Source organism: Macrobrachium nipponense, chromosome 17, assembly GCF_015104395.2.
Source record: "Macrobrachium nipponense isolate FS-2020 chromosome 17, ASM1510439v2, whole genome shotgun sequence".
NCBI classification, from domain to species: domain Eukaryota; kingdom Metazoa; phylum Arthropoda; class Malacostraca; order Decapoda; family Palaemonidae; genus Macrobrachium; species Macrobrachium nipponense.
In genome coordinates, this window is record NC_087210.1 from 53,367,276 (window position 1) to 53,380,907 (window position 13,632).

General features: G+C 35.4%; 1 protein-coding gene across 1 annotated transcript in view; it reads right to left on the reverse strand.

Moving 5' to 3' along the window:
- Positions 1-13,632, reverse strand: part of LOC135196230 (transcription factor SPT20 homolog) — a gene marked incomplete in the record, with an annotated part of 603,094 nt that overhangs the window by 14,010 nt on the left and 575,452 nt on the right. The window contains 2 exon segments of the mRNA XM_064222878.1: positions 4,815-4,903; positions 5,367-5,472. Coding sequence (XP_064078948.1) covers positions 4,815-4,903; positions 5,367-5,472 — 195 coding nt within the window.

Genomic DNA, 13,632 nt, shown 5'->3' on the forward strand with positions numbered 1-13,632 from the left:
AAGACAAGGTTCACTAGAACCAACAAGAAAGGCCCTAGTATGGAATTGGAAAAAATTTAAGTGCCAGTTGAGATACACCCTCCACCATCTGCCTCATTGGAGGCAGGGCCAGTGGTTGCTGGTCTGGTGCCAGCTTCTGTTGGTGCCAACTCCTCTTTGGAGGACAAACCAGCAGATGCTGGTCCCCTGGTGCCAGTCCTCGCTGGTACTTCTGCCTCATTAGAGGCAGAGCTGGCAACCGCCAGCAATACAGACCCTTGAGGTGGTCTCTTTAGAGAACACCTCTGCTTTCTCCGTCTCGACAGAGATGAAGAGTGAAAAAACTAAAAAACCCTTCAGTGTCAAGGACACTGAAGGAAAAGATGTTGGTTCTATGAAGGCAATAACTCCACCCAAGAGGCCAACAAAACCTTCCATCAAAATGCCTCCCCCTAGTAGAAAAAAGAGCTCTCCCAATCTTGTCAAAAGGAACCATAATATTGGTCCCAAACATAAATAAATTCACTTCCATTATTCAATGGAATAATGGAAAGTATGAGGAAGTCAAGCTTTTGATCTTTGAGCACTCCCCTGTAGGGTTATGTTTGCAGGAGACCATGCTAGGTGAATATACACCTTGTCCTAGGGAATATGTTCACTATAGAACTAAATTTGATTTAGAGGTGGGAAATCATAGTGGATCCCTCATCTACATCCGTCAAGATGTGCCACACTACCAAGTGAAACTAAATACTCCACTTCAAGCTGTGGCTGTAAGAATTAATTTGAGAAGGAAATATACTTTATGTTCCCTTTACATTCCACCCAATAGCCATGTCTCCCAAGAGAGCTTAATATACTTGATGCAGCAACTACCAGAGCCATTTCTTCTACTTGGTGACTTCAATAGTAGACATCCATTGTGGGGAGATGTAACATCAAATCAAAAAGGGAATATGATGGCATCTTTAATAGAAAATGAAGATATAGGTCTGCTTAATACTGGAGAACCTACCCATTACCACATTCAGACAGGCACCGTCTCCTGCATTGACCTTTCAATATGTAGCTCCAACTGCAGTGTTGATTTTAGTTGGAGAACAAGTGATGACTGGCATACCAGTGACTATTCTCCAATTGTGATCGACACCAATGATGGTCCACCTATCCCGAGATCACCACGGTGGCGCTTAGAGAAAGCAAAAATTGGAGAAAATTAAAAGATTTGAGTGAGTTGGAGGGGGATGCAAAAGATTTCCCAAGTGTAGATGATGCCATTGATCTACTCAATGGAACATTACATACTGCAGGTCTACACTCGATTCCTCGAACTAAAGGACTATTCAGGAGACGGCCAGTACCACGGTGGTCAGAAGACCTAAGGTTGTTACACCGAGCTACCAGGTCATCATTGACCAGGTGCCGTAGACATCGCACCTTGGACAATGTCATAATTTACAAACAGTGTAGGGCACGATTTTGAAAAGCCATGAAAGCTGCCAGAAGACAAGCATGGGCCGGATATGTATCCTCTATTAACAGAAGAACACCAGTCTGTAGCAATTGGAAGAAATTCAGAAAAATTCAGGGTAAATTTACACCCAATCCTCCTCCAGTACTTAAATTGAATAATAATCATGTTACTGATGCCACAGAAATTAGTGATATGTTTTCTGAACATTTTGCTCGAGTCTCTGAAAAATCAGATAGTTCCCCAGGACATCATTTCAGAATGATGGAAGAACAACAGGTACTTGACTTTTCATCAAACAAAGCTAAATCATATAATATGCCTTCTTCTGAAAGGGAATTTGACTGCTTTAGCTAGGAGCAAGAACACTGCCCCTGGTCCAGATGAGATTCCTTATGAAATGTTCAAACACATTTCAAGGAACACAAAACTTTTTACAATAAGTATTATCAATAGAATATGGGATGAAAGCAGCTACCCTAGCATATGGGAATTAACTACCATGTTACCATTCCTTAAGCCTGGAAAAGATCCTCTCTGTGCAGCAAGTTACCGCCCCATTGCTTTAACATGTTGTTTATGTAAATTGATGGAAAAAATGGTAAATATAAGACTGATGTGGTATCTAGAGCACAACAATATTCTAACGCCTTCTCGTTGTGGTTTCGAAAAATGCACTCCACCCTGGACATCTTACTGCAACTCGAAGCCTCTGTCTGTGAAGCCTTTGCCTCCAAGCAACACCATGTGACAGTGTTTTTTGATATATAAAAGGCATATGACATTGCTTGGAGACATGGGATTCTGAAGACTATGCATAATACTGGTCTACGAGGCAAATTACCTTTATTTGTGAAATCCTTTTTACATCGTAGGTATTTTAAAGTTAAAGTTGGCAGTACTTTATCAGAGAAAAAGTGCCAAGAAGAAGGTGTTCCCCAGGGTAGTGTTCTCAGTGTAACACTTTTTGCTCTGGCCATAAACAGTGTTGCAGCTGTCATTCCAAGAGAGGTTTTAAAGACACTGTTTGTGGATGACTTGTCAATATCCTTTGCTGCCACCTGGATGACTGTAGCAGAAAGAAAGCTACAATTAACAATAAATAAAATAGTAAGTTGGGCTGAGAAACAGGGTTTTAAAATCTCTGTAAGCAAGACTACTGCTGTCCACTTCTGTCGGATCAGGGGAGTGCATCCTGATCCAGACCTCTATTTGTATGGCCGTAGAATCCCATGTGTAAAACAAGCACACTTCTTAGGCCTAGTTTTTGACAGTAGATTGACTTGGGTCCCCCATATCAAACATATAAAAGCAAAGAGCCTAGAAGCTCTACACATCTTGAAGGTGCTTTCTCACACCAGTTGGGGAGCTGATAGAAATCTTTTACTAAAGCTTCATAAATCCTTAATCTTGTCAAAGCTGTCATATGGTTGTGAAGTTTATTCTTCAGTCTCCTCATCTAACTTAAGAATTTTAGATTCGGTGCATCATTCAGGTATTCGTATAGCCACAGGAGCTTTCCGTTCGTCACCAATACCTAGTATGCTAGTTGATGCAGGAGAGATGCCCCTTGAACTCTATCGCCAGTCATTATTACTTCGGTACTGGTTTAGAGTGCAAAGACTCCCCAAATCTCTGGCATTTGCCATGGCAAATAGAAATATTTTTAACGGTTTTTACGAAAGTCCTCCAAGGTATCCCACTCCTTTTAGCTATAGAATTTAAAATATTTTAGAGGATACGAATATTAAAAAATTCCCATTGTCCCATTTGTGTATCCCAGTACTCCTGTCTGGAGGTTACCTGATGTGAAATTCTGCAGGTACTTTAATGGAGCAAAGAGGGATAAATCTGATGAGGAAATGAGGGCCATATTTTTGGAGCATGTATCAGAGCATGTAGATACAAGTTTTATATTTACTGATGGCTCTAAGCCCAATGCTGGCATTGGATATGGAGTTTTTAGCGAATCTTTTAACCGTAGAGGTGCACTTCCTTCTGTTGCCTCAAACTTTACGGCTGAATTGTATGGCATCCTAGTAGCACTGGAACATATTACAACACTCCCAGTGTGTAGCTGTACAATATTTTTGACTCCAAAAGTGCCCTACAGTCCCTGGAAGTCTTTAATACTGATCATCCCTTGGTGTTGAAGATCTTGTAGTGGATTTTCTTGCACCAAAATAGAGGCAGCATTGTTTCATTTTGTTGGGTTCCTGCCCATGTGAACATATCGGGAAACGAAGAGGCAGACAAGCTAGCCAAATCAGCAGCGCAAACTTTGGTACCGAGAAAATGCCCTGTTCCATATCGTGATACATTCTTTGATATATGGAAATCTGTCCAGCATTTATGGGCACTTCAGTGGGACAGAGTAGGCCCCAACAAAATGAAAGAAATTACTAGACAGACACACCCTTGGAAATATGACCTAATACCAAGGAAGTGGGAGGTTGTATTGTGTAGACTACGTATTGGCCATTGGCATTTAACTCACGGCTATCTGATGGATGGGGAGAATGAGCCCTTCTGTGACGATTGCTTAGTTCCGCTGACTGTTAGGCATTTGCTGGTTGAGTGTCCCAGTCTAGTGGAACTTAGGAATCGTTTTTTAGCTTATAGTAGTGAAGCTGAGTGGAAAACTGAGTAACGGACACAACTGTACAATAAACTCCGGTATATACTTTCTGGCGTGTGTGATGGTAGACCACACTACGTCGGAACCAATACGGATCCGGAGACGTAGCTACAGAGGCTAAATAAAACATGTTCTAACATAATCTCTTAAAGGCCTCACCTACTTAGAGAGGGGTTTTGAGGGGAATCTTCTAATTGGAAGAAAACCTGTGGTAGTGGCTTCCACTCGCCCTTGTGTTTATACCGTCACCCTATGGATGAGCGAGCTGAAGGTAGTAACTTCAGCATTCCATTTAGCGTTTTCTCTGGTATATTTAGCATCTATTTAGGTATACCTAGAAATGTGTGCTACAGGGACATTTCACCGGCCGACACAGGTCGAACCCAGAAAAAACATATTAATTTCATTACAACTATACAAGTAACTACTACAATCTAAAACAACACTGTGGCTAGATACATTAATTTTCTGACAAGACTTAGATGTTCTTAGATGATATCTACAAAAACACATTTAGTTAACACAACTTAAGACAACTAAAATAAACAACAACTGCTAAGTCATCATGTGACTTCATCCATTTGCAGACATAATTGTAAAATTGGAAGTATGTATTGTAGTAATTTAGATAATGCAAAATTCAAGGAACTCTAAATTTTATCACATGTAAAACCATCAATTTTACCAAGTAGATTTTATAAATACTAATCATATTGTTATACAGACCTGTAAAACTGGAATAGTTGAAGAACCACTATTTTGCTGCCCACTAGACTTTGCCAGTTGAGCTGCCAGCTGGGGTGAATTTATTTGACCTGAGAACAATAAAAAAAAAATCACAATTCTTCTCCTAAAGTATGATTGAATTTTCTTTTATACAACTCTCATAACCAAAAAAAATCAGTTTTGATCTCATAAATTAGTTTTATTTGTAAAACAACAGTACTTTTTTACATAGTAAGACTACCTTTTATCTGAAAGACAAGAGAATGGTGAACTTAGAAATATTTAAGACAAGAATAATTGAATATATATAATTAATGGGTTTGTATGAAAAACTCATTTCTTAAAAAAATATGGCATCTTTTTGCTATGTATACATATAAAAAATCCAACAATCCTCCACAGCTTTCTATTGATTAAGGCATATGATGCCCCTAAGCAGAGCAAAATTTTATAGCGATTACCATAAACAATTTTATATCTTTCCAGCTTGAATAATTTATATGACACCATGTTAAATGTGTTCACATTCTTCACAATACACTTCATTACTACCTATAGGTAACTGCACAACTTGTCCCTGTTGTAAAGCTGGCTGACTTGCTATCATAACTGTGGCTGCTGATGTGACTGCAGTAGTCCCTGATACTTTAGTTGCAACCTGAAATCAAATATGATTAGTATAATAAAAAAAATTTAACACTAGAAAACCTCTTTTCCTGTCTAACAAAAACAACTTTTTACATCACACTTTTTAATGCAAACACATCAATCATGCAGAGCCCTCATTTATGATCTGAATGTGTCCAGGCAAGTGTATTTGAATGTCTTGTGGGCAGAGAAAGCAGAACAGTTAAAGTGACTTCACAAAAGCATACTTTATCTTTGTACGAGGTGTTAACTTCTTATTTTACAATAACTGTAAATGCCACCAAAGTAAGCAACTAAGAGTCTACATATAAATTGACAGCCCAACACCTTAAAAAACGTCCCTACACTGATATTGCAATGGCACCTGCAACCACCCCTCACAAATTAATTTAATAATGTGACTTGGCCACCAATGAGCTAGATAACCCACTGAGCTTTTCATAATCAAGGAAAAATTTGTAAAAATTAAACACTATTTTTCTCGGAATTGGCTAGCCAACCAACAAAAGAAAAGTGACTCCATTCATTCCTGAGCTAAAAAAGTGTGCTTAACCAGTTGCTTTTCCCAGGCGTCCTTTATGCACCTTAGTAGTAATTTTAAGTCATGCAGTCTCACCATGGGCCAAATAAAGGAAGAACTCATGCTCCTCTTTCAGATCCTTGAATGCAGTGCAACAAAAAAGTTGCTAATCCAAGAATGATTCTTCAATTACCCATCCAAAGGCTAATGTTACACTTAATGAACTCAATACTGAGCTTTCTCATAATCATGTCGATCCAAACACCCCCCACAGCTCATAATCACCAACACAGGGTAACCCCTGATTTTTCTTTAGTCAAAGAAAGATATCACTTACTGAATGGAAAAAACAAATCTGGTGCAGTAACTGCAGTGCCAGGAAACGTACCTCTTTGTGCATGACTTCATATTCTCTATAGTCTAGACCAGTGTTGTCCAAATATTTTTGCCTATTGTACCCTTTATTACCTTCTCCTACTGTTACATAACACCCCCTCGCCCACCATGGCTGACCAAACTCAAGTTTTATTTAGGATAATCATGCAAATAGTATATTAATTATGAAAAGACTGCATTATACGAGTGTTGGTCAATAAATTCAAATTTATTACACAAATAAAAATGATGATTTAATAACAAAATGCTTGAAAATTACTTACACAACTTAATGTGAGATGTGATGCTGATGTTCACTGATGGGATGTTTCTGTGTGTGTGTGTGTGTGTGTGTGTTCCTTGTTTTGTTCACGTACCCTCCTTATCTATGTTGCGTACCCCCAGGGGTACGAGGACCCCAGTTTGGACAACTGGTCTAGACTATGATCAAGCTTAGTTTGTTTGTATGGTGTTTTTACATTGCATGGAACCAGTGGTTATTCAGCAATGGTACCAACGGCTTTACGTGACTTCTGAACCATGTCGAGAGTGAACTCCTATCACCAGAAATACACATCTCTAACCCCTCAGTGGAATGCTTGAGAATCGAACTCGAGGCCACTGAGGTGGCAGGCCAAGACCAAACCGATCATGCTCTTGAGGCGCTTATGACCAAGTTTAGATTCTGGATGGGAGTTGGAGGGAAACATACAAAATCATCTTGAAGTAAGTATCCTTGTTACAGGTCTTACAGATGTTATGACAGCTCTGGTTTGTTCAATACTGGTAGTATGTTGGTCTACCTCCTGTATGGGTGAGTACTGCATGTTTCCTAACCAGATAATTTTGTTTTGATATTCTGATTTCTTATTATTATAAATATTATAATAATTAGAACACATATAAAAAGTACAATGCTAAAAAGGGTTAGTTTTATGTACTGAATTTTACTTTTAAAATATATGGGTACAGTTTGCTTCTCCAACTAGCCTACCATTCATTAGCTAGCTAGCAAAAATGACAAATTTTAGAATCAATTTGTATTTTTCATGGCTAACAAACCTGAGGTCTTAACAATAGGATATTTCTAAACACAGCTGGTAAACTGGTTAATATAATCGGAGATTGTAAACAAGGAATCTGTGAGATCTGGCAACGCCTGCATATACAAGGTGAGGTCAGGTTGAAGACCGCATCTCACCCCGTGATAACCAGTCTTTTCTTAACCGCCTTGGAGAGTAGACGTTTATGATTTGCGCTCCTTCCAAGCTAGTTGTGTCTTGCCCATGTTCTTTCTTTCCAGTGTGACTTTATATTAATAATATATATATATATATGTATATATAGTATAATATATATATATAAAATATATGTATTTATGTATATATTTATATATATACATTATTATACATATACATACACATACACACACACACACACACATATATATATATATTATTATATATATATATATATATATATATATATACATATATTATATATAACCATATATATATATAATATATATATATTTTCCTATATATATATATATAGATATATATATATATATATAATATATACCATATATATATATATAATATATATATATATATATATATATAATATATATATATATATATATATATATATATATATGACTGGTAAAAATGTTCTGTAACAACAGAATTCCATCTAATAAAAGGAGCCCATAAAAACACCAAAATGTAGAGAGAAAAGTACTATATTTCAGAGACTGCTGTCTCTCTCTTCAGGTATATGAATGAGAAAAGTTTACAGAAAAGGTGGTATTTATACCAAGAGGTCCGTCCACAAGTAAGCCAATTTAGGTCACCCCCACTGATAATCTTCCTTTAATCTTCTTAAGCGTTGGTTGAATGAACACTTCGTCGACGACATCTGAGATCCACGCCCCTTTTGAGATGTTCATTACCTGCTTCTCTTTTTATTAAGGCCGATTCCATCATTTGACTCCTGTACCAGCAGGTTGCTGCTATAAATTACACGTGACATATTCCAGTTTATTCTATGGTTATGTTTCATTTATATGGTTGAAAATAGCCGAGTTCTGTTGTCCATACCTAACTGACCGTTTGTGTTGTATTAATCTCTGGGGAAGTGATTTACCTGTAAATCCGATGTAAGATTGGTCACAGTCCTGGCATGGGATCTCATATACCCCAGAGTCTTTGGGAGATGTCTTTTGTTGGACGTTAATCAGGGATTTGGCTAAGGTATTTGGGTAGGTAAATGCAAAAGGGTTGGATTTCCCAAGGGTGTGAGTTACTCTCTTAATCGTCTCCAGGTGAGGAATTTTTATTTTATTGTTGGGTGTGTCTCTGGTCTTGTCTTTAGGGGGTCGGTAGAAAATTACGTTTGTTTTTTGAATTGCTTTCTCAATTATATGGTCAGGATACTTTAAAGATGAAAATTGCTTGCGAATTACTTCAAATTCTTTTCCCAGGAAATCTGGGGAACAAATTCGTAAGGCTCTTAAGAATAGGTTGCTAGCTACACCTATCTTGATAGTAATGTCGTGATAGCTAAAGTAGTGAATATATGAAAGTGAGAACGTTGGTTTTCTGTACATGGTAAATTTGTATTCTGTCGTGTCTCTGATTATTAAAACATCAAGAAAAGGAATTTTGTTGTCTGTTTCCCATTCAACTTTAAATTTGATGCTGGGCACTAATGCGTTTAATTTTGAGAGGAATTCATTAAAATTACCCCACTTATTATCCCAAAATGTTAGGATGTCATCCACGTATCTCATCCACAGCATGTTTTTGGGTTTTATTGCATTTATTACTGTAGTTTCAAAGTATTCCATGTACAGATTGGCTATAATAGGACTTAAAGGACTACCCATACTACACCCGAATTTTTGCTTGTAGAATGATTCCCTGAATGAAAATATGTTATTAGATGCACATAATTCAACTAACTTTATTATTTTGTCAAGCGCCAATGGGAAATGATCTGAATAGGGGGATAATTTTTCCCTTAAAAACTGAAGAACATCATGTACTGGTACTTTTGTGAATAGGGAGTCTACGTCAAGGCTTAAAAGTTTTATGTTGTGAAGTGGTATATGTGCTTCTCTGAATTTGTGACAAAAATCTTCCGAATGTTAGATGTGACTGGGAGAAAAAGTGCCTAAAAAAGGAGAAAGGAGGCCAGCTAACCATTTAGAAATTTTGTAATTGAAAGCTCCGGCGCATGAAACGATGGGTCTGAATGGAAGATTGTCTTTGTGAGTTTTGGGAAGGCCATAAAAGTAGGGTAATTTAGGATTAATCACTTTAAATTTCTCTAATAGTTCAATACTCTTTTTGTCTTGGCCAATTAATCTTACTTTCCAAAAAAATTCTGTGGGAACGTTCTGGAGGGGATTTTTCGTCAGTTTTTCGTAAGTATTTGTGTCGCTAAGGAGCTGGTTGATTTTGTCGAGGTAGAAGTCTTTGTCCATTATTACAATTTTGCCGTCTTTGTCGGATCTACTTATTATAACATCTAACTTTTTTAGCGAGTGGATGGCTATCATGAATCTGCGGGGTACAGGATATTTCTTATGAAGGTCAGTTAAAACATTTAGTAACACTCCTTTTAAACATATCTCTTCACGGCTGTAGTTTTTTTCAGATATGAATTTATCAAAAGCCACTATGAAGTCTAGGTTGTTTTTGCGGTCTGGCATAAGGGCAAAGGATAAGCCTAAATTTAAAACTAAATGTTGATTTACAGTAAGGGGGGTGTTGGATAAGTTTAAAACTTTGTCTTGTTGTTCAAGATTATTCCATGCGCTATTATCTATTAGGTTATTTAACTTGCGTAAAAGTCTGTTGGAATGAGTCACTATATATATATTACAGTGGTCCCCCCTTATTCACGTTCTCAGGATTCGCGGACTCACACATTCGCGGATTTTTCTTTGGAACCTATCTAGAAATTATTCGCGGACAGACTAGCCCATTCGAGGAATTTTCCGACGAAAATAATCGCTAATTAGTGTATTTTGATGTTTATTTTCACGACTAAATACATTTTTATGATACAAAAATGATTTACTAATTTTCAAATATAAATTTTGATTAATACTGTATTAGTAAGTTTAATAAGTTTAAATGATATCACATAATAAAAATAATAATTCTCTCTCTCTCTCTCTCTACTACAGAGATGTATGTTTTTTTTGTATGATAAATGATTTACTATTTTCAAATATTAATATTAATTTATACAGCAATAATATCAATTCATTAAAGAAAATACCATAGTGAATTATTAAGATTTTAGCTTAGAAATTTAAAAAATTATGGAAGAATGAAGGAAATTATGGAAGAATGAAGGAAATCCCAGTCTTCTTTCTCTAACTCCAGGTACTAAAACTGTCAGATATGTATCAAGTTAAGTGACAGGAGGGGGAAGGAGCTGTTTTGTTGCTGCCATCAAGTGCTCATGAAATTCCCCCCTCCCTCCCTCTCTCTCTCCTCTCTTCTCATCTCTCTCTCTCTCTCTCTCTCTCTCTCTCTCTCTCTCTCTCTCTCTCTCTCTCTCTCTGAGACTCGAGATTTTTTATAGTATTTGTACTAGATTTTTTATAGTATTTGTACTATATGTTTTTAATACTTTCAAATATAATAATAATAATAATAATAATCTAATAATAATAATAATAATAATAATAATAATAAATAATAATAATAATAATAATAATAATAATAAAGACTGTAATTACAAAATTCATATTATGTGATAGTATTTTAAAGAAATACAATACTAATCTATCCATGTCACTTTTAATTAAGGCTAACTCTCTCTCTCTCTCTCTCTCTCTCTCTCTCTCTCTCTCTCTCTCTCTTGCCACACAAGATAATAATGTGTCATAGTGGTAACTCCCTCCCTCTCTTTCGCTGGAAGTGTTATAAGTATTTTTTGAAAGAACAGAGAGATAAACACTCTCTCTCTCTCTCTCTCTCTCTCTCTCTCTCTCTCTCTCTCTCTCTCTCTCTCTCTCTTTTACCGAGATGAAAGAATTATTATGGTACTAGTATGTAAAATGTTTATTGATAATTTCAGTTATTTAATAATAATAATATAATAATAATAATAATAATAATAAAATAATAATATAATAATAATACTGTAATCACAAAATTCATAATGGTAGTATTTTAAAGAGATGAAAATGACCTTTCCATTTCACTTGTAAGGATAACTCCTCTTTCTTACTGAGATGAGAGAATTTTTATGGTAGATGCACGTGTTTATTTTATTTTCAAACAAATAATGATAATAATAATAATAATAATAATAATAAAATAATAATAATAATAATAATAATAGAAGTAGTAATAATACAATAACTAATTTCAAATGAAAATTCTTTCCTTCGTCTTTTTTTCTGTATCAGTTTCCCTACCTCATAACTCCAGTGATGCTCGGAGCTGGAAAGTAACAATGCCATACAATGGTCAACGATTTATGGTTTTATGTAATTCTCTCTCTCTCTCTCTCTTAAACCGAGTGGGATCATTGTTTTTATGGACTGTATGTAATATTTTCATTAATATTTTCCAATAATACTACTATAACTGTAAGTACAACATTCATATCTTGAGTATTTTAACCCTCTTACGCCGAAGCCCTAAAAATCAAAACCTCTCCTGTATGCCGGCGCCGGTTTGGAGTGAGCGCGGACCCCGGAAAAAATAATTTTTTCAAAAAATCACAGCGCGCTTAGTTTTGAAGATTAAAGAGTTCATTTTTGGCTCATTTTTTTTTTTTCATTGCTGAAGTTTAGTATGTCAATCATCAGAAATGAAAAATAATATCATTATCATATGTAAATAATGCGATATATGGTAGCGAAAAAAAAAATTCATAGATAATTGTATTCAAATCACGCTGTGCAAAAAACGGTCAAAGCTAACGAGTTACTTTTTTTTTTCGTTGTATTGTACACTAAATTGCAATCATTTTGATATATAATACTAGTAAAACAATAAAAGCAACACCGGAAAAAATATTATCACAAAATGATGTACGAATTCGTAACGAGCGGACGTAAAAAAATTTTATTTTATTTTATTCAAAATTACCGTAATTCTAAATAATGTTCTAGAGACTTCCAATTTGTTTCAAAATTAAGACAAATGATTGAATATTACGATACTGTAAGAGTTTTAGATTAGAATTGCAGATTTCGACCATTTCGGACGAGTTAAATTTGACCGAATGTCGAAATTTTAATATATATATTTTTTCATATGCACATATTTCGAAGATGGAAAAAGCTACAACCTTCAATTATTTTTTATTGTATTCTTCATAAATTTGCGCACATTTTGATATATGAAACTCTATAAAAAGGCTAATATGAAAAGGAGCAAATATTAGGATAATGCCATGTACGTATTTCGGAGACTTGCGGCCGCGAATCGGCGCGCGGAGTGAAGGTAAATATATTTTTCAAAATTCACCATAAAATCACAATATTGTTTTAGAGACTTCAAAATTTGTTTCAAAATGAAGAAAAATTACGGAATATTACTAGGCCGTAAGAGTTTTAGCTTACAATTGCGTTTTTCAACTATTTCGGTAGAGTCAAATTTGACCGAACGTGGTTTTTTTTCTATTTATCGTGATTTATATGCAAATATTTCGAAAAAAAGAAAAGCTACAACCTTCAATCATTTTTAGTTGTATTCTACATGAAATTGCGCACATTTTCATATATAAAACTTTATGTAACAGCTAATTTTAAATGGTGCAAACATTTCGACAATCGCACAAAAAAATTCTGATTTTTTCGGAAGAGTTACCGCGCGAACGTAATTTTTTTTTTTTTCATAAATTCACCATAAATCGAAATATTGTGCTAGAGACTTCCAAGTCGTTGCAAAATTAAGGTAAATGATTGAATATTACTAGAATATAAGAGTTTTAGCTTACAATTGCGTTTTTCGACCATTTCGGTAGAGTCAAAGTTGACCGAAAGTTGAAATTTTTGCACTTAACGTTATTTATATGAAAATATTTCAAAACTTATAAAAGCTACAACCATGGGTTGTTTTTTGTTGTATTGTGCATGAAATTGCGCACATTTACATATATAAAACTTTATGTAACGGCAAATTAAAAGGGTGCAACATTAGGACAATCGCACGAAAAATTTATCGGAAGAGTTATCGCACGAACGTAAGGAAAAAGTTTTTTTCATAAATTCACCATAAATCGATATTGTGCTAGAGACGT